At 41.4% G+C, this 22,500-nt stretch overlaps 1 protein-coding gene and 1 long non-coding RNA gene across 3 annotated transcripts in view; both read right to left on the bottom strand.

Annotated features, from left to right (window-relative positions):
• Window positions 1–22,500, bottom strand: part of plch2a (phospholipase C, eta 2a) — a 196,151-nt gene that overhangs the window by 164,549 nt on the left and 9,102 nt on the right. For both annotated transcript variants that reach the window (XM_062540535.1, XM_062540536.1), the window contains exon 2: window positions 21,534–22,178. In XM_062540535.1, coding sequence (XP_062396519.1) covers window positions 21,534–21,675 — 142 coding nt within the window. In that variant the 5' untranslated portion in view covers window positions 21,676–22,178. The remainder of the gene's footprint in view (window positions 1–21,533; window positions 22,179–22,500) is intronic.
• LOC134088214 (uncharacterized) lies at window positions 2,721–4,315 on the bottom strand. The gene is made up of 5 exons (XR_009939921.1): window positions 4,059–4,315; window positions 3,778–3,871; window positions 3,477–3,559; window positions 3,084–3,251; window positions 2,721–2,977 (listed from the first exon to the last, which is right to left on the bottom strand). It is a non-coding gene; the product is annotated as an uncharacterized LOC134088214 (long non-coding RNA).

Here is a 22,500-nt window from a genome sequence, read left to right as displayed (position 1 = left end):
GTTACTAAGGTGTAGCTAGGGTAAACATGGTGGTTGCATAGTTTACAGAGAGTTGATACTGTGAAGGTAGACAGTTTAAAGATGAAACGATCCAGTTCTAACTTAACTAATGATTTCTATTCATGTTAAAATGTTGATTAGCTAACTTAGCTATTGATTTCTAGCAGTTACGCTAAAAATGCTTATTATGCTAGCAATGCTAACTTTACTAACAATGCTAACCAGGTTGATTAGCTAACTTAACCGATGATTTCTAGCAGTAATGCTAAAAATGCTAACTATGCTAACAATGTTAAATTTGCTAACAATGCTAACAATGTTAAATTTGCTAACAATGCTAACCAGGTTGATTAGCTAACTTAGTTGATGATTTTTTGCAGCTATGCTAACAATGCTAACCATGCTAACTAGTTAACTTGCTAGTGAGGACTTTTATTTTGAAACATTTGTTGCTAGGGTATCCATGGTGGCCACTATCAGGAAACAAGAAGTTACTGCAGTATAATCATGTTGGTTGCTATGGAAACGGTCATAAACACTTAATTTTAATGGTTGCTATGTTGGTTGCTAGGTACATGGAGGTTTCATGTAGTTGACTGGAGGCATAGTGGATGATAACTGACAGTTGGAATGGTTGAACAGTTCAATAGTTGAGTAGTTTCAGTGGTTAAATGATTTAATAGTGTATTATTGCAGTGAGGACCTTTATTTTGAAACAGTTGTGGACAGAGGAAGTAGTGAAACAGGATCTGTAGTCTTAATGAGATTGTATGCTTAAAGCCTGAGACAGAAGGTGCCTCTCATATATAGCGTTTACGCGTCCTCTCTCGCTCCTCACTGATCTACATAAAGAATGATGGAGCGGCAACAATGGGATAGTCTAGCCCTTCTTCTATCTTTCTTTATGTAGATCATTGAGGATCGAGGAGTGAGGGAGGACATATAAACGCTGCTTGAGAGGGACCCACAGTAAATACTTTAAAAGTTGTATATAGTCTAATTAATGTTGATAGACAGAATGTTTAATGGATGTTGATAGGCAGATTGTTTAATAGATATTGATTGACAGTTTAATGGGTGGATGAGTGAATGGTCTGAAGAAGATGAATGGATAGAAGGTTGGATGGAATGTGCCTTATATTCTTGTTAAGAGAGACACTGATACAGCTCTCTGAGAGTAGTTGACACAGGTGTAATCAATTTAACTGGCTAGTCTTAAGACAGCCAGAGTGTACTCTTAAAGCCTGAGACAGAGTAAATAATTTAAAAGTTGAATCTAGATAGTCTAATTAATGTTGATAGACAGAGAGTTTAATGGATTTTGATAGACAGATTGTTTAATAGATGTTGATAGACAGTGTAATGGGTGGATGAGTGAATGGTCTGAAGAAGATGAATGGATAGAATGTTGGATGGAATGTGCCTTATATTCTTGTAGAATGGAGAGACACAGCTCTCTACTGAGAGTAGTGGATACAGATACAGGTGTAATCAATTTAACTGGCTAGTCTTAAGAGAGCCAGCCTGAGACAGAGTAGATTGTTTAAAAGTTGAATGTAGAGCGTCTAATTGATGTTGATAGGCAGACTGTTTAGAGTGGGTGGATGAGTGAATGGTTTGAAGAAGATGAATGGATATAAAGTTGGATGGAATTAGGAGGACTTATTTTGATACTGTTGTGCGCAGAGGATACAGGGGAACAGAATATGTAGTCTTCAGAGAGATTGTATGCACTTGTATGAGATTGTATGCTCTAGCCTGAGAGAAACTGACAGTTGGTGCCCAGGTGGCTGACCAGCTGGAGTAAGATTCTAATTGCTGCCGTGATGTCATAATGAGCAATGTTAAGTCTATGGGGGAAATTGTAATAGTTTTTAACTAATAGTTTAAAAAGTATAAAAGTTACAAAGTTGAAAAATACAAAGCCCACATCGTGTAAGTAAGACCTACGCGACAAAATTTGAATGGTGTTTCTACGTTAAGCGGTTGAAGCTGAATTGGCTGCGTTAGAAGAAGAATAATAAGAAAAAGCCTAGGAAGAACAGTACAGTGCATTTTCATGCACTGTAATAAGAAGAATAGGAAGAACAGTACAGTGCATTTTCATGCACTGTAAAAAGCCTAGGAATAACAATACAGTGCATTTCCATGCACTGTAATAATAATAATAAAAAGAAAAAGCCTAGGAATAACAATATTTCTGAGCTTGACTGGGCGTCAAAATGTGAGATTTACATACAGAAACGTTATGCCCATGATTTAACCTATCGTTCAAGACAGAAGTTGACCATGAAAAATCACTATGCAAATGATCCAACATACAGGCAGAAAAAAAAGGAAACCTTTACTGACAGATACAGAAATGATCCTGTTTACAGGCATTATCGTTCTCTACAAAAAAGGAAAACTGCAGTTGCCAGGGTGTAATTATGGAAGTGGTTGCTAGGTTGTTACTAAGTAATTCTAGTGGTTGCTTTGCTATAAAAAGTGTTATTTTAATATAGTTTTAAAAAGTTATTGAATTTGGAAGAAATAGAGAGAGTGATAGAGAAAGTGAGAGGAAGTGAAGAAAAATAAGTGAAAGAAAGTGGGAATGACAAGTGAGCTATCCAGTTCAATGGAGAGACACACAGAGAAGAAGTTAAATTCAATTCAATTCAATTCAATTTTATTTCTAGAGCGCCAAAATATTACACGTCTCATGGCAGCGTGTTAAACCTTCAAAGAGAGCCCATGAGCAACAGGGGCAAGGAAAAACTCCCTAGAATTGGAGATACATATAGGAAGAAACCTCAGACAGATCCACGACTCAAGGGCCCAACCCATCTGCCAAGGGTCAGTTACAGTAGAGTAAAGTTCTTTGTAGTGAGAGGGGTAGACGGGTGTGTGCTCCTCTTGCTCCAGTCTCCTGTAGTCCACCATTAGGTCCTTGGTTTGACCTAGGCTGTTGTCCTGGTACCAAGAGGGGTTAACACACCTGAAAGGCATCAGTGCTTAGTGTTAGAGTCCCAACTGCACAGGGAGGAACTGATGTTCAGGTCTCTCAGTTTCATGATTAAAAACTATGGTGTTAAAAAACGGACCTGTAGTTGATGAAGAGCATCCGTAAGTAGAGCATGATGGACGAGATGACATTGGCAAAGTTTCATGGCCTCGATCACAGTCCCCACATCAACAGTCTATGGGATTCTCATGTCTGCAGTTATTGTAAATCCACATAACGGTGCTTGTGATGTCCATTGCCGCTTCCTCTATGGCAACAGAATGAACATAAACACCACTTTTCATTACCAACAATGTGCTCAAGGAGTATACTAGCTCCTTGTTTAGGATCAGATAAACCATTTTATAAAAGACAACCATGCTTGTCAGCATTGTTGATCTGAATTAAAGTTTTCCTTTCTATGCACGAAGGGTCCATGTTTTGTTAAAGTGGTATCTATTGCACTAGGGAGCGCATGTAGATGTTAACTTACCAAGACTCCCAAGAAAGAAGACTTTAGGTCCTCAGTAGACAAGGCCTTCTAGGAGGCTATTTTGAAGTGTTCATTTCACCACACTAAAGCAGCAGAAAACATTAAGACACTTTAGTGACGTCTAACTGAACAGGTAAAGACGGAGAAAGATGGAGAAATAGACAGATAGACAGTTAGGGAGAGACACAGATACCAATAACAATTACTATATTCACTTAAAAGGTCATGGGGAAATTGTTGAAGTCAACATAAGGCATCTTAAGCAATTTTCCTAATATTAATACTTTAAGACTAGGCTTACTCTTTGGGGGTTTCAGCATCATCCCATGTTAAAATAGTCATGTGTTTCAGGGAGTCCTTGTTGAAATTTGGTGCCAGGAGTGGTAATCTCATTGCTGTTTCAGATAACATGGAGAAATAGACAGATAGACAAGACAGACAGACAGACAGACAGTTAGGGAGAGACACAGATACTAATATCAATTACTATATTCACTTAAAAGGTCATGGGGAAATTGTTGAAGTCAACATAAGGCATCTTGAGCAATTTTCCTACTATTAATACTTTAAGATCAGGCTTACTCTTCGGGGGTTTCAGCATCATCCCATGTTAAAATAGTCATGTGTTTCAGGGAGTCCTTGTTGAAATTTGGTGCCAGGAGTATCCATCAAATTGCTCTTGGAGATAAACAGATGAACATATAGAACAAATAGATGAATAGATAGCTAGACAGACAGATTCTTATATCAGATATAATTCACACACCATTGTAATTACTACTATTAATGTATTTTCCTTCGCTATAATACTAGTGACAATAAACAATAGACTACTTGAACTTGAAAATACTTACCAAATTCTTATGAACCCATTTTTCTTCTAAAGGTCGTTTATTCATTTCCAAAGAAACGATACCTAAGTTTCAGTGGCAGTGTAGTCTAAGGAACTTTGTCAGCATGCAAAACTTGTACAAACCATAACATCTAATTAAACTCAGTTAAGCATTAAAGGCACTCCCACAGTTGCTCCAGGGTGACTAATCCCTGTGTTGGTTTGGATAACGTTAATTGATATCTGGGGAATACAAAGCATAAGTGTTTTTGACATTCTGTCCAAACAGTTATTTTGTTCACATTATGTTAGTATTTCAAGGCCATACGATTCTACATCTTTGCCATCAATTGATAGATTAAACAGTCACATCATATACTATTGTAAAATCATATGTAAATTAAGTTAAAATACAAAACACTGGATCGTGATAACTATAATACGTCTGTAGAACGCCTGAATGGGCACAGTGCCGATGATCAGAGATGAAAATATTATCCAACAGCGTATTCTTCTCTGTGGTAGAAGTAGTAATGAGATTTGTGAAAGCTCTTGACTGAAACAGCTCAAAGATTGGTTTCCTTCCTGTGGCCAATAGGTCCTCATTAAAATCCCCACAAACAATAACTGGGCCGTCTGCAATGACCTGTAAAGACTCCAACAGGTGACGGAGATTGGTCAAAAATAGATTTATGTTGTAATCAGGTGATCTGTAAATCACTGCAATCAGAACATGAACTGGAGCCACAACCTTCACTACCAGGAATTCGAGGTCAGTAACACCCTGAATGTATGGCACTTGATGAGCCTGAACATGGTTTTTAAGAAACACAGCAACTCCCCCACCATTCTTCTGGGCTAGATGAGAAAGCGTAGAGTATGAAACATGCCTGTTGCGGTTATACATGTGATAATTCTCCAACTGCAGAGTGTCTGGGACAAAGTTGCCAAATAGGTGTGTTTCAGTGAAACACAAAATATCTGCAAGACACATTTCATGATGTTTCTTGATATCTTCCATATGGGCTGACAGTCCCTCTGTGTTGTGGTGAATCAGTGTTAGCCGTGATGATGAACCAAGTGAGTTGAGATGGTGAAGGAGGGGCATAGAATTTTCCACTTGTGCTTTTGGCATACTTTCCAACGCAGTTGCTACTTCAGGATCAGCATATATTTTGCCTTCATCAAAATCAAGTATGTGCAGTCCACGCAGTGAGGTAGTTCTACTGAGACCAACATATGCCATGCCTGGTTCAAAAATCCGCTTCAATGAAACCACTATAGACACTGTTGACATCCCTTGGCATTTATGTATGGTAACCCCATAACAAAGTGTCATCGGGAACATGTGGCGAACCACTCCTTTTTTACTCAGAGGTTCCTCGATTCTGTCAATATATGTCAAGTTATCTGACACTCCTGGAGGCTGGTTGCGATGTCTCTGCCCTGCACTGGGATTGTCTAGCTCAATACCAAGTAGCCTTACAAATGTTTTGCCAGCTTGGCCATCATAGACAATTTTAGCGATCTTTCCAAAAGAGCCATTCACCAGTCCATCTTCTACATCAATGTTTCGGATTAGCATCACACGAGCACCTTCAGCAAGTTGTAATCTATCTGGTAGATCACCTTTACAACCTTCAAAAGGTGCACTCTGCCTTTCCATACGACCAGTTTGAAGATCTTTTTTATAGTCATGAGCATCTACATTCACCAGTTCAGAGTACAGAGCAGATATGGTGTCAGCATTGTGCTGGTTTACCTCTTTATTTGTGGCAAAAACATGTAGGATGTCTTTAGGACAGTCCTGAGCTTGAGTTAAGGCTTGGGCAAGTAGAGCTTTGTCCGCATCAGATAATGCCTCTCCTTTGCGTTTCACTCTGACCCTGTTCAGCAGCTCAGCAAATGGTAGATCATCTTTTTGGCGCATAATTTCTGTCAGTGTAACTACTTGGAACTGGTCCTTCCAGAAATCCAAAACGTGACTCTCAAACACACAGAGAGGTTTGGCTTTACCCGGTGGTGGTAATTGGTAGTAATCGCCTAGGACTAGCAGAGAGAGGCCCCCAAAAGGTTTCTTACTGCCTTTGATTTCTTGCAACCTCCAATTGACATAGGCAAAAAGTTGTTTGGATATCATGGACACTTCGTCAATAATCAAAATCTCAGCATTGGACAAGGTTGCCCTCACTTCATCCAGACGGTTCCCAAAACACTGGTAAGGTGGTTTAAGGCTTCTTGGCAGTTTCAGTACAGAGTGCAGTGTCTTGCCTGCTATATTAAAGGCTGCTGTGCCAGTAAATGCTGTGAGAAGCACAGTGGGCATAGACATGTCTCTTTCCTCTGTAATACGGGGTAACTTCCGAAGTATCTTTGATGCCTCTGCGTAGATGCATTTGATGAGGTGTGACTTGCCTGTGCCAGCTCCACCAGTGACAAAGTAAAAAAACTGATCAGCACTCTGTCCCCACACACGTCTTAAGCACCACTTGCGCACCGCGTAGAACACTGAAGCCTGCTTTTGATTTAAATTCTGATACATTTGTCGCACAACATTGGGGTCTATTTTAGGAGCCTCAAACATTGGCATAGTACTTCCTCCCCTTGTGGGACTCCGACAAAAATCTGGGACATCATCTTGTTCATTGATTTGATCTGGACTTATTTCCTCACGCTCCAAATTGCACTCCAGCCTAAGAAGCTCCGTCTCAGGCGCTAGTGTTGTCCAAGCATCTTCCATTGGACCATTTTCTTCCAAGCTCTCAATAGCTTTCTCTATAGCATCATTATTCTTTTCAAACTGCGACCTGTTCTCTTTGACAACAGAAAACACTCTCTGAAGATGGTCTCTTCCAGGAAGCTGTACAGAACCAGATGAATAAAATGACTCATAGGTTGGGTAGCCTGTGGGTTTCAATTGTGAATCTGAACGATAAGGGAGGTAAAGTTTGAGTAATGTGCCATAGAATTTCTCTGGAGCCGTTTTCTCTGAGAACCTGGCATACCTGATAACGGCAGGCTTTCCCTTAGTTCGCTTCTGAATGAAGCCCATTTCATTTTGAAGTGGTAAAACTTTGCTGCTTTCTTTCTGTCTCCCATACACCATTCTGTAGGTGGAAGCAAACTCTGCCATGGACATGGTCTCAAAGTCAGGTGTATCAGGTCTGTGTTTGTATTTGTCTGCCATTCCAGACATCCAAACATTCTCTGAGTCAGGAATACGGTCATTCAAGTACCGTAAAGGGAGGCTCATCTTCAAAGCGTTATCGTCAGTGGGTATGAAGATCACATTTCGTGAGCAAGACCTCAGTTTCAAGCTACAAACTCTAGCAACTGCCTCTTGAACACTGACCTCTCTATTTTTGGAATAGGCCTGCATGATTTGTTTCATTTCCTCACAATCTGACGTACTGGATTGAGAAGTGTCCTTCACAACGCTTTTCAGATAGTCACTCATCTCGTGTTCGGCTTTGGAAATATATGACAAGATGTACATTATACAGGAATAAGGATTCAAGATGAACTGAATGTCCATGTTTGCATTCCAGGCCCTTAACAAATGTTCATTATAGCCATTTATCCAGCAGTCCTTTGGTTGCCGTTTCATAACCAAGACACTGGATGTGGTTAAGAAACTGACACAGTCGAGATATTCCTCATAGCTTAATTTGCATTGCTCAAGTAGCTGGGGGATGCTTTCAAATGATGCTGTTGGATTATTGAGCAATTCCCATAAAGGCTTCAATTTGTTTTTGGCCTCTTCAGGACTCATGCAGGAACGATCATCATCTGATTCATCTTCAGACTCATCCACAACCTCTGCTGGCATTGGTCGCGTTATAAAGGTTTCCTCTACAGGCTGTTTAGGAAATCCGAATCGACAGTGCTTACCGCCCTTCTTACAGGACTTAGAGTGGCCTTTACTGTGGGTTTGCACCTCATTAACAATCTTGAATAGCTCAGGATCTGTGTTTGGGTCTGGCAGCTGGCATGTTATGTACTTATCCACAAACTCGCACACTTTCTCATCTGGGTCCTCCTCAAATACAGGTGCATTCTTACACCAAACCAACATATGTATATGTGGCGAACCTCTAGCTTGATACTCCACTCGATAGAAGTAGTCTATTACCTCACCAATGGGCTGTGCTGGTGACAGGATTAAGTGTCTTAGCAGTGCATCGACGCGCTTGTCAAACATGCGCATGGTGGTGACGGGGTTACTACGCAAAATCTCACATTTTGAAGCCCAGTCCAACTCAGAGAAGTCAACGTACTCGCCTTGTTGTGTCTTTATTGCTTGTATGACCTCTGGCCATCTCATTTCTGCAGCACTAAATGTGCAGAAAAAAGTTGGAGTGCCCAGCTGCCGAAGCATTGCAAATAGGTCTCTAAGGGTTTTTTCCCAATAGGCAGGGGTTCCTCGCAAAGGTTGCATGAATCGTGTGGCATCTTTGTTGTTTATCAGTTTCTCTACTTCTCGTTTGTCCTGTAGCATTCTCGCTGTGATTCTACGACCATCTCTAGTCAGAGGCTTCCCTTTACGCAATTGAATGGACATACTAGACCTTGCTAAATACATTTCTGTGACAAACTGTGCAAAGAAAATGTAAGTAGAATCAAGAGCAAAACGATTGTCAACAGAGAAGAGACGTGCATTGAAATATCTGCTTGGCGATAATTTCCTGAGCCTCTGTTCATCAAAAGTGTTTGTTCCCGTAGGGAGCTGCACAGGAAAAGCCATGGCCTCTAATTTGGGAACTTTGAAGAAACTTACTGGTTTGTTTCCTTCAGCTGGAGCCACAGTGAATACACCCTCACCAAAAGTTAACATTTCCTGCGCAATATCACATGGCTGTAAGCAAGAATCTATTGAACATCCACCACTTTGCGGTCTAGTTTGCTGTTCAGAGTCAACGGAATCCTGTGCCTGGTTTGCCTCATGGTTTGTCTCACTGTGAGAAACATTTGTCTGTGAATGTCCTTCTACAGTTTCAGACAATTCACACTCATCCCACATATCAGTCTCCATTAGGTCAACCGCTTGTTCAATATCAGCACTGAGGTCATCATTGACGTCACTCTCATTTCCCAAGCTGTCAATTTCATCCTCAATAGCTGCAACATCATCCATTATAGTTATGTCCCTATACTCTGGATGAATCTCTTTAAGTTTTGATAAAGCTCTTCGTACGTTGTTCATATCAACAGTTTGGAACTGGTAGTGGCCTGTATAGTTTATTCTTCTTTTCAACTTTACTTTAAAAAGCTGAGACTGACTGCTGGGCCTAGGCAAAGCATTGACCGTTGCTTCAACCTCTGAAGGTACACATACAACTCCACCATGTATTAATTTCTGCTGGCCTTTGGGAAGACTGATTATCTTTGCAAACGGTATGCATCGTGCTATAATGTGCCTTTCAAGTATATTCAGATCACTGAGCTCTGGGGGAATTGGCGAAAGTTCTAGCATGTTAGTCACAGCAATGGGCGGCATTTTTCCAATCATTACATTTTCATGACAGCTATGACAAATCCACTCTGTTGTCTCTTCAGGGGCACAACATTGTCCAAGCACATCACATGCATCCCCGCATGTGTGTACATATGTACCAGTTAAACATCGGCCTACCATGGCAAGGTTCTTTTTATACCTTTCGCGATTGCACTTTTTTACTTGCTTGAAAAACAAAGCTCTGTGACAGACTGTGCAGACATAAGTAGGCCCATTCTGTATCGCCATTCGAAAGGATTCAATGGCTTCCTGCAAAAGGGTATCTTCAGGAGGTGTTGGCAGTTGTTCAATCTCTGACAATGATTGTAGGAACCTGGCATGACGATACTTGTGCTGTATTCGCAAAGCACACCGCATTTTATGAAGCTTAGTTTTCTGTAGAAACCGATAGTGTCTGAAACATGGGTCATTTCGATATTTCTCATTAAAAGCTTGTCTTGTTTTTTTACTGTACAAGGGGTTGGATGCATAACGAGATCTCATAGCTGACTTCTTCATGGACCGAAATTCCGCATCATGGCAATAACGCTGGTTCATGTATTGCTTTCGCTTAGATTTAAATTCTGCATTATTCGAGTAACAATAGTTTAAATACTGCTTGTGCTTTAATCTGAATGCTGCATCATGGTAATAACGGTACTTTATGTATTGTTTTTGCTTCAATTGAAATGCGGCATCACTGGAATAACGTTTCTTTATGTATTGTTTTTGCTTCAATTGAAATGCGGCATCACTGGAATAACGTTTCTTTATGTATTGTTTTTGCTTCAATTGAAATGCGGCATCACTGGAATAACGTTTCTTTATGTATTGTTTTTGCTTCAATTGAAATGCGGCATCACTGGAGTAACGTTTCTTTATGTATTGTTTTTGCTTCAATTGAAATGCGGCATCACTGGAGTAACGTTTCTTTATGTATTGTTTTTGCTTCAATTGAAATGCGGCATCATTGGAGTAGCGTTTCTTTATGTATTGTTTTTGCTTCAATTGAAATGCTGCATCATTGGAATAATGGCTGGTGACATAGGATTTTTGACTAGATTTAAATTTAGGATCTTTTCTGTAATGATCTCTTACTTGTGTTTGCTTATAGGCTTTGTACTGACTACAGTTTGCATACTTCTTTCTTTCATAGTCCAACTTTTTGTCCCTTTTGCTTTTGTAATACATTTGCTGATATACTCTTTGCTTTTCTTTCTTTTGAGCATTTACATGACTTTTGGTACATTTAGCTTGTGTGATCAGTGGGCTACACAAAGCAGCTGGTGCTAGAGACACTCCTGTCTGAACTGGCTGCACACTGTCAACAAGGGAGTTTGGCTGTTCGTTATGGCTTTTAGATGTGAATGACACTGGCATAAGCTCATAAACCCACCCATCAGCTGATTCAAGCAGAGACCAGAAAACAAGCAGTCGATCAATCATATTGCTCAAATTGGTAAAGGTTATCATCACAGCAGTACCATGCTCGGTTGGGACGCCATTAGCCGTACGAGAATGTGGATCGAAAAATCCATATCTTTCTGCATTGTCTTTAAACAAAGCAATTGTTAGGCTGCCTACAGTTAACAATGCAAGATTTACATCACTTGACAAACAGTGTAACCTTTCAGAGAGTTTTACCATATCTCCACCGTCAGGACCCTCTTGTCTCAGATAACCATACCGTGACGGGAACTTCTCAACATGATACATCTGCCCATGGATATCAACACTATCTGGTAACTCATCTAATGCCAAATGAGCTGGTGCAATCCTGCCTCCACTGCTCAATCTTTCCTGTGTATTACTATACATTAAGTTACCTTTTTGCAAGATGTAGTCAAGATCATTACTGTTCAGCACAATTTGATCATGAAGGGCAGCAAGAAATGCCAGAGAGTTACAAGTACACTGTTTGTTGCTGTTTATACCATACCTTGCATCATTTTGACTATGCGATGCTCTCAGACAGCTAATGCCATTTTGGCTACGTTCCATTTCTATGACAGTTGCAGAAGATAGATCATTTACCTGCATTTGTGTCTCACTCCACTCATTCCGGGCAAATGATGGCTGACCTTGTGTTCCTACTTCGGACAGGTCCAACTTCTGCCAGCGTCTTTTCTGAGCCTCAGAGCGTTTCCCCTTGCGTCCCATGATGTAAAAGCTGTTACTCAGAGGGTCAACTCAAATAATTCAAAAAGATTCTTCAGGCACTTCAGAAAGACAACTCATAGACACTTCAGAAAGAAACTTTTAGACCTGTCTTTCAGAGTCAGACAGACAACTCATAAAACTTTGTTGTTCAGAAAAGTTCCCTTTCTCAGCGGGGTGTAGCTCAATAACAGAACCTTTTAGACCTGTCTTTCAGAGTCAGACAGACAACTCATAAAACCTTTAGACCTGTCTTTCAGAGTCAGACAGACAACTCATAAAACCTTTGGACCTGTCTTTCAGAGTCAGACAGACAACTCATAAAACCTTTGGACCTGTCTTTCAGAGTCAGACAGACAACTCATAAAACCTTTGGACCTGTCTTTCAGAGTCAGACAGACAACTCATAAAACCTTTGGACCTGTCTTTCAGAGTCAGACAGACAACTCATAAAGCCTTTAGATGTCTTACCTGGCGAATCAAATCTGCACCAACTGGTCTGGAAAAAGATAAAAGATAAGACAAGATAAAAGAAAGAGTTACAAACAAGCACTGCTACATGTACCCAGCAATGCAAATAATGTTAAGTGTATGAACTTGACACTTTGCCCGTCAGTGTGAAACTTCCCGTTTATTAGGAACACTGAGCTGTAGTGCCAGCAATAAATCCTATTCTCGTGAAGAATAAGTTAAAAGCATTTTTAAAAGTAGCCTATATTTGTTGTAGATGAAACGAATGAAACACGTGGCAGTATAATCTAATATAATAACTGGCCTAATTCAATTAACGCCAACAAGTGAACAGATCATCTGTAACGTTAGTCTTGTAACATATCCAAGGTCGGTATTCATTGCCCGTGTGGCTAATGAGGCATTACTCGACTGCACAGTGAAGTCGAAACGTTAACGTAAGCTTTTACTGTACATGGTTGAACACCCAGCTGTAGCTAGGACAAGCCTATACCTTTCATGAAGATAGAGCAGACGCTAATCATGACTTGATGGTAAACCGAAGCTGAGAATCCACTTCCCGATCAAGTAAATTGTTAACGTTAGCTACAATCATTGCACATTGAAGTCGGAACGTTAACGTCAGCTAGGACAAGCCTACATTTCATGAAGATATACCTAGCCGGTACTATGCAGCCTACCCATCACGCTAACGCTAACCACGAAGCTGAGAATTCTCTTCCCGAGCAAGTAAATTGTTAACGTTACAATCATTGGTATCCAGGTAATGTACTTACAAGCTAGTCAGCGAAACCGTAGTCATTTTAAGACAAATTAAGTCAGAGACGACGCTAGAAATTTTACTGCTTAGTGCTAGCTCAGGAAGTCCAAAGCTAGCTAGTAAAACTACTAGCTCATGATACTTTAAAATAAGATCGCTAACACCTAGCTACAGACAATTTCTAAACGTATATAAGGAACATTTTATGAAATTTAAGAAAACAATTTTACGGAACTGTATTATGAACGCTAACATTCAATGGCGAAACTTACCTTAAGTGCGAGCTGGAGGTGAGAGTGTCACGTAGAGCTCTGAGTGAAGAAAATCGGCGAGGCGTGTGAGAATGAGTGTGGTGTACCCAAAACGCACGCACACCTGAACAGCTGTGGCGGAGTCGCAACATTGTTACCAGATATAGCCTAGTTTAATAGGGCAATTATAGTGGTTGCTTGTAGTGTTAATATAAATATAATATAGTTTAAACGATTATTGAAATTAAAAGAGAGAGAGATAATATAGTTTAAAAGATTATTGAAATTAAAAGAGAGAGAGATAGCGAAAGTGAGAGGAAGTGAAGAAAAGAAGTGAAAGAAAGTGGGGATGACAAGTGAGCTATCCAGTTCAATGGAGAGACACACAGAGAAGAAATTCCATTGAAGTTTCAACGCACGCACACCTGAACAGCTGTGGCGTAGTCGCAACATTGTTACCAGATATAGCCTAGTTTAATAGGGCAATTATAGTGGTTGCTTGTAGTGTTAATATAAATATAATATAGTTTAAACGATTATTGAAATTAAAAGAGAGAGAGATAATATAGTTTAAAAGATTATTGAAATTAAAAGAGAGAGAGATAGCGAAAGTGAGAGGAAGTGAAGAAAAGAAGTGAAAGAAAGTGGGGATGACAAGTGAGCTATCCAGTTCAATGGAGAGACACACAGAGAAGAAATTCCATTGAAGTTTCATTTAAATATAGTTTAAAAGATTATTGGAATAGCGAAAGTGAGAGGAAGAGGTTACTAGGACGGTGGAAGTGGTTACTAGGTTGTTACTAAGTAATTATAGTGGTTGCTTTGCTATAAAAAGTGTTATTTTAATAATAGTTTTGAAAAGTTATTGAAATTGGGAGAAATAGAGAGTGATAGAGAAAGTGAAAGGAAGTGAAGAAAAAGAAGTGAAAGAAAGTGGGGATGACAAGTGAGCTATCCAGTTCAATGGAGAGACACACAGATAAAAGTTCCATTGAAGTTGCTGAAGTCAGTGAGAGAACACTGGCAAAGTTGATTCCATTCTATTTCTTTAAAAGCTAATTATGATGTCACAAAGCCAATGTTAAGTCTATGGCAAAATTAAGTTTAGTTTTTATATAATATCTCAAAAAGTAAAAGTCGTAGAAATATGAAAAGTAATAGGCCAAAAATTTGATGCAAGAGCTACGTGACAAAGTTTGAACCAAGTTTCTATGATAAGTGGTTCAAGTCAAATTAGGGCCTGGAATAATAATAATAATAATAATAATAATAACTAGAAAAGCATTTCCTGAAGGAAATACCAGTGCATGGAAAGTTATTGCTAGGATTATGCTAGGGTACTTAAAGTGATTACTAAGATGTTGCTAGGCTAAATAAAGTGGTTACTATTCATTAAAAAGTGGTTACTAGGTTGGTTGCTAGGGAAATCATGTTGGTTGCTAGGGAAATCACATTGGTTGCTAAGGTGGTTGCCAGGGTGTAATTATGGAAGTGGTTGCTAGGTTGTTACTAAGTAATTTTAGTGGTTGCTTTGTTATAAAAAGTGTTATTTTAATAATAGTTTTGAAAAGTTATCAAAATTGGGAGAAATAGAGAGAGTGATAGAGAAAGTGAGAGGAAGTGAAGAAAAAGAAGTGAAAGAAAGTGGGGATGACAAGTGAGCTATCCAGTTCAATGGAGAGACACACAGAGAAGAAGTTCCATTGAAGTTGCAGAAGTCAGTGAGAGAACACTGGCAAAGTTGATTCCATTCTATTTCTTTAAAAGCTAATTATGATGTCACAAAGCCAATGTTAAGTCTATGGCAAAATTAAGTTTAGTTTTTATTTAATATTTCAAAAAGTAAAAGTCGTAGAAATATGAAAAGTAATAGGCCGAAACTTTGATGCAAGAGCTACGTGACAAAGTTTGAACCAAGTTTCTATGATAAGTGGTTCAAGTCAAATTAGGGCCTGGAAGAATAATAATAATAATAATAATAACTAGAAAAGCATTTCCTGAAGGAAATACCAGTGCATGGAAAGTCATTGCAAGGATTATGCTAGGGTACTTAAAGTGATTACTACGGTGTTGCTAGGCTAAATAAAGTGGTTAGTATTCTATAAAAAGTGGTTACTAGGTTGGTTGCTAGGGAAATCACGTTGGTTGCTAGGGAAACCACGTCGGTTGCTAAGGTGGTTGCCAGGGTGTCATTATGGAAGTGGTTGCTAGGTTGTTACTAAGTAATTATAGTGGTTGCTTTGCTATAAAAAGTGTTATTTTAAATATAGTTTTAAAAAGTTATTGAAATTGGGAGAAGTAGAGAGAGTGACAGAGAAAGTGAGAGGAAGTGAAGAAAAAGAAGTGAAAGAAAGTGGGGATGACAAGTGAGCTATCCAGTTCAATGGAGAGACACACAGAGAAGAAGTTCCATTGAAGTTGCTGAAGTCAGTGAGAGAACACTGGCAAAGTTGATTCCATTCTATTTCTTTGAAAGCTAAATATGATGTCACAAAGCCAATGTTAAGTCTATGGCAAAATTAAGTTTAGTTTTTATTTCATATCTCAAAAAGTAAAAGTCATAGAAATATGAAAAGTAATAGACTGAAAATTTGATGCAAGAGCTACGTGACAAAGTTTGAACCAAGTTCCTAAGATAAGCGGTTAGAGTCAAATTAGGGCCTGGAAGAATAATAATAAAAATAAAAATAAAAAGAAAAAACGAAGGAATATCAATACAGTGCATTTCCATGCACTGTAATAAAAAGAAAAAGCCTAGGAATAACAATACAGTGCATTTCCATGCACTGTAAAAAGAAAAAGCCTAGGAATAACAATACAGTGCATTTCCATGCACTGTAATTATCAATGTAATAAATGCACCATTTTACCTTTTAGATAAAAATTACAAATGCACACACACACACACACACACACACACACACACACACACACACACACACACACATACACACACACACACACACACACACAAACACGTGCGCCCGCGCACACACACACATACACACACACACACACACACACACACACACTAGTGGTGACTCGTTAGAGGCTGTAATGGGATAATTACCTCTCTGGTTTTTGCATGCTTGTGATGGATTGCACACTTTTGAGTGCTTGTGTAAACATATGTATTGTCATACTGATTCACTATGTGTGTGTATGTGTGTGTGTGTGTGTGTGTGTGTGTGTGTGTGTGTGTGTGTGTGTGTGTCTGTGTGTGTGTGTGTGTGTGTCTGTGTGTGTCTGTGTCTATGTGTGTAGGTGTAAGTGTGTCTTATCTGAAGTGTGTTGAATGTGTGTGCATGTTTGTCTCTGTGTATCTGCATGCATGGCTATCTGTTTCCCTGTAATACAGTGTCTCTCTTCTCTCAACACACAACAGACTTTATCTTCACACTCCCCCGCCACACACACACACACACATACACACACAGACACACTGGTCAGGACTTGCCTGGAAATTCCGGGAAACACATCTGAGAGCTTCCCAGGGTTCCGAGGAATTAGATGAGATCCGTGACACGGGTGATTTCCTAAAACTCAGATTGCACAGAGGCCGCAATTACCTCTGCTGGGAAACCAGTGTGGAGCAACAGCCAAAGCCCCACATTCATATTCACCTTCACATCCACATCTACATTCACATGTTACAGAAGAGTAAAGACATTACATTACAGGCACCTTTACACAACTGGGGTGTGTGTGTGTGTGTGTGTGTGTGTGTGTGTGTGTGTGTGTGTGTGTGTGTGTGTGTGTGTGTGTGTGTGTGTGTGTGTGTGTGTGTGTGTGTGTGTGTGTGTGTGTGTGTGTGTGTGTGTGTGTGTGTGTGTGTGTGTGTGTCGAGACGGAGTGTGTGTATCAGGGAGGGAGTGTTCATTGAGATTAAAACTCATTTGTGAGACACACAGAGAAACAGACACAAACACAGAGTGAGACCACCACAGAGCAGACACTGAAACAGAGACAGAGAGGGGAAAGAGAGAGGGATGGCAGACAGTGAAAGAGAGAGAGGGGGGACCGTGTAGAGGAATGTAAAGGAGAGGGCTGAGTGGGGGTAGTCATTATGAACAGCTGCTCTTCAAACACATCACATCACATCTCCTCACCCCCCCCCCCCCCCTCTCGTCCTCCGTCTCTATCTCCCTGCCCTCCATCTCTCCTGTTTGCCCTCCAGACTCAGCAAATAATTAGCTCTAATTGCCCTCTCCTCTAGCTCAGACCCCTCACTCGCTTTCTCTCATGTGTTCTCCCTCTCCTCAAAATCACACTCTCTATCTTACTTGCTCTCTCTCTCTCTCTCTCATATCATGAATCCATCCCTTCCTCTATCACCACCATTTTCATTCCTCCAGTCTTGCTCCATCTCTCACTCTCTCACTGTTATCTTCCCTGCTCTATCGTTCTCTCATTTTCCCTCTTTTCTCTCCAGTTTTGAACACTTTCCCCTTTTTACTTCTATTATCACCCCCATTCACACTCATTTGTTCTGCTTGCTGTCCTCTTTAAGCCAGAGGTAGGTTAACTCAGGAGATCAATTGGGCCTGATCTGGCCCTGATCTGGCCTTGATCTGGCCCTGATGTGGCGCAGTCCTGATCCAGAGCCGGTGGCGTGCTATCTGCAGTCTCTGCCAAAACACATGAATCTGAGGAGTAGCCAGAAGGCTGTGGAGAATCGGTAGCTGCTGCCCAAAAACGCCTGATGGCTTTTAGAAGCTAAATGAAACGTTGCATCTTAATCTCCGTCTTTCTGCAACAATGTTCACATCTGACTTACAGAGAGGAAGAGTGACGGGTGTTGGACTCAGAGTAGAGGGGGGGGGGGGAGAGGAGAGAGGGCACAGAGTCTGTCTTTCAGTGCATGGAAGGGCTGTAATTGTCATAAGACAGAAGGATCAAAGAACCAGCCGAACACACAAATTGTCGTAAAGGAACACATTTCCAAGGACAAAAGCATGGATGTATCCTTTGAAGTGTTTTCGTGTCTCTTTTTTTATCATGTTTTGTGCATGATTGCCTTGCTCCCTCTGAAGAAGGCTTGCATCACCAGGAGGCAAGATTCAGCCGTTCGCTTACTCCAAGGCTGACTGTGAGAACAGGAAGTGGCTCTGATGAAGAGCACGCGTTCTGAGTACACACCTGCACCTGTGCTCTTCACGGCCCTCACACCTCAGCAGGCCGACAGGATGAGAATCACAGGATCAAAACAAAAGACAGATTTCTGACTCTGCTACTTTCCCAGTGATCTCGTCTGACGACACATCTGTGACTGACTGAGGCTGCAGTCAACTAGTGAGAGACTCCATTCCGCTCGCAGGTACAAACAACCTTTGGAAGTAAATTAGCATTGCCTTCTGATTCATTTCCTGCTAGCGTGGACATAATGGGACGCGATTCCACCCGGCCGTTTTGTAAACAAGGGCGCACCGTGCACGTTCTCCTCCACTCCTCAACATCGCCAGAAGGTTACCTGCTGTGTGTGTGTGTGTGTGTGTGTGTGTGATGGAATGCAGAACGCAGATCTTGTCCGCTCTGACCTTTCCACCAGATAAACATCTCTGTTCATTTCCCAAACACAGACCTTCCATTTTATTTCCGATGACATTTTATTACAGTTATTAAAGTGAGGTGACACCAGGACAGACTCCCCAGCTCTTTCCCATTTTGTGCTCATCTCTGCAAGGGATTTCACTAATCCCATACTGATATTGGATATCAGTCCAGTGTTGACTCAGATAGCTGCATAGAGTATGGTTGCCAATGGGAATAGGTCTATGGGGCCAGTCTGTTAAGCTCAATTGTGTTTTATTCTATGTTTACATCTACTGGACGACTGGGTGGAGCATATCATGTCTCAGCAGTGCTTCTGCTAAAAGGAGACCTAACATAGTATGGAGAATCTCAACACAAAGAGCCAGCCTATTCCACGACAGCTATGGCAGCTCTACAGCTCCCAACTTCATGGCTACTACTTAGCATTTAACACAAATTAAATACTGGTTTCAGATCAGTGCATGTTAACTGATACCAAAATTATCATTATTGGCATCGGGACTGAAGAGTCAGATCAGTCCATCCTCAATGTGAGCTCGACCTTGCACACCCACCAACCTAGTGGCCATTACTGTTTGAAGTCACCTTCCGTTTTGCCCTTCAGATGACCTCTCGTGACCCCAGGTCCAGTATGAGGCCAATAATGGCGTTGCCAAGGTAGAACATTCCACAGTGCTTTCATTAACGAGGCAGTGGACTGGTTTTACATCAGTGAGCCATCCTCCAGCCTTTAAGTTACGCTTCTCATGTCAAGGGGCCTGCTATGCCCCATCTACAACCGCCGCAGCAATAAGGTATTGTTTACTCAGCGTAATCATATGCCCTCAAGCGCGGTCTAACGAGGACGAGGATTATGCGTCCATCATTAAATCATTATGGGTATGCGCAGCACTAATGACGACTAATGTGCGTCTCTTTTACAGACACCATTAGCAGCACACTGGGTTGTAATGAGTCAGTGTGAGAACACCATCTCTGCTATTGTTTCGGTGACATGTTTGGACCAAATCTCGGATCTTCGGCTCCAACTCAACCCTTATTACCAGGCATTTATTCACCTCCTTGAGTCATTTTGGCTAACCCCCCAACCACCCCCTCTCTCTATGTAATGAGGTAAACATGAATCATGTCATTTCAACAGACACACCTTCACCTCCACAGGCTGCAATCAACAAGAACACACACAATCAGAGTACAGCGAGAAATAACCTGTTTGACAGAACTGTGCTTCCAACAGCTTTTTGGCTACATGGGAAATTAAATGTGTACAACAGAGGGAAGGGAGTGAAAGAAAAAAAGAAAGAGACACAGAAAGAGAGAGAGCGAGAGAGAGAGAGAGAGAGAGGTGTGGTTGAAAGTGTGTCACTGCAAAAAGCATACACAGGTAAGTGATGTAAGACTGCCAGAGGCAATGCTATATCCAAAGGGCTGAATTGGAGCATTTTCCAACACAAAAGCGGCTTTGTCCTTGTGTGTGTGTGTGTGTGTGTGTGTGTGTGTGTGTGTGTGTGTATTCAATGCTAGATGCTTAACTAGTCTAAATTATCATTGTTGAAAATGTCATGAGTGTGTATGCATTTGATGATTGTTTTACAACATGCAGTCAACCAGAGTGAGCAAGGGTGTGTGTGTGTGTGTGTGTGTGTGTGTGTGTGTGTGTGCGTGCATGAGAACTGCCACTGTGATGCAATATGCATATCTGGAAATGATACAGTGAGATGTCATAGTAACGTGTGTGACATGGAGGTATTGCAAAAAGTGGCACTAATATAGTCAGTAAAGGAGAGTCTGAGGGTACGTTGGCACGATATGTTAGGGGCAAGAAGAGACAGACTCATGCCCAAATTTGATCAGTGATTTTCATCAGTGTGGAGTTGAACAGCTGAATGGCCCGGGGAGCAAAGGCCTGGCACTGAAAGATGGCACTTGTATTGTTCAGACAGTTTTTTGCTGACATGATGAGTCTTCTAACAAGGACACACACACACACACACACACACATACACACACACACACACACACACACACAGAGTGAATCACTGTGACAGCTACCCTTTCACCAGACTACTCCAAACTGCCTGCAATGGATTCATGATATCAGCTCGTGGATGAAACAGGACAGTTTTATATTTCACAGCCTTTTTCAAACATTTCCATCAACTCATAACTCTGAAATATGACCCCATGAATGCTATATGACACCAAAACACCAGGCCACGCTATGTCAGCAGGTGTTCCCATCACAACACTTTTTTTCACACACCAGCTCTCCCACACAGTGGCTGCTGAGCCCAGACCAAATCAGAACTCCAGGAAAAGTACAGAACAGTAGAACAGTCAATCCTGGATGAGTTCTGATCCTGGTCTGGCCTGAGTTTGGCTCTAATCTGGTCCTGATCTGGCAGCCTCTTACACACAGGAAGAGAAAGCGGGTCGGCGCCCAAACAGGACAGAGGAGGGAGAGAGAGAGAGAGAGAGAGAGAGAGAGAAGGAGAGAGAAATGCCAGTCGGGGGGCATGAGATGGGAGGGTCCACTCACCCACGGTGATGACGTTGGCAGACAGGAAGTGGGTGCAGGGCAGACTGGCGGTGCTGTAGAAGGACTCGCCATCGCTCGTCAGCGCCCCAGAGAGACGCGAGCCGGCTGACCGCAGAGAGAGGCTCGGAGAGTCCGGCTCCATCGCGCCCCAGGAGCAGGTCACAGGTCAGGGGTCAGAGGTCAATCCAGTTCAGAGGGCTGACAAGGTCGAAGGTCGACGTACACTGCAGCTCAGGCGACAGGAAGTTATTTCCCAAGGAAACTGTACGGTAGAATTCCACAGTTTGAGTGGCGTCTTCAGCTTCAGTGTATTCCTCAGTATCAAAAAAGCTCCAAAGATGCTCCAGCGATACTTTATCAGTGGAGCCTTCAAACAGTGGACCTCCGCTCAAATGAACTCTTCAGACGGACACAGGTAACTTCGAAATGACGCAAAGTCGTAAAAATGGTAACCATAGCCACGATCCCTGACAGCAGGAGTACATATGTGGATGCAGATATCCTCAGGTAGGGAGGTCAAAGGTCAAAGGTTATGGAGGAGGCTGAGGCCTTTTCCTCGGGTGGGAGGGGGTGCTGAGGTTGGTGGAGCAGCCTTGAGTGGAGGTCAAGGAATGTGGTGGACGCTCAACTCACCCTGAGGGGCACCTACGGAGAAAATACACACAAATAAACACAAACACATACACATACACATACACATACACAGACAATACACACACACACACACACACACATACTGTAGATACACACACACACACACAAACATTAGTTTTACTTTTACTGCCTCATCAGTCAACTGGCAACAAGATCACCAGCAGGATATGTGCAATTTTCAGAGCAGCAGAGAGAGAGGTCTGCTGCGATTGCAATCTCAACACAAGTGATATTATGAGTTTGGGGCTTGATGAACGACGCCATCAGTTGATGAATAGAGAGAAGAAATGCTCCTTGTGTGGCTTTTTATTGT

This window comes from Sardina pilchardus, chromosome 7, assembly GCF_963854185.1.
Source record: "Sardina pilchardus chromosome 7, fSarPil1.1, whole genome shotgun sequence".
NCBI lineage: Eukaryota > Metazoa > Chordata > Actinopteri > Clupeiformes > Clupeidae > Sardina > Sardina pilchardus.
This window is presented reverse-complemented; position numbering and strand designations above follow the sequence as displayed.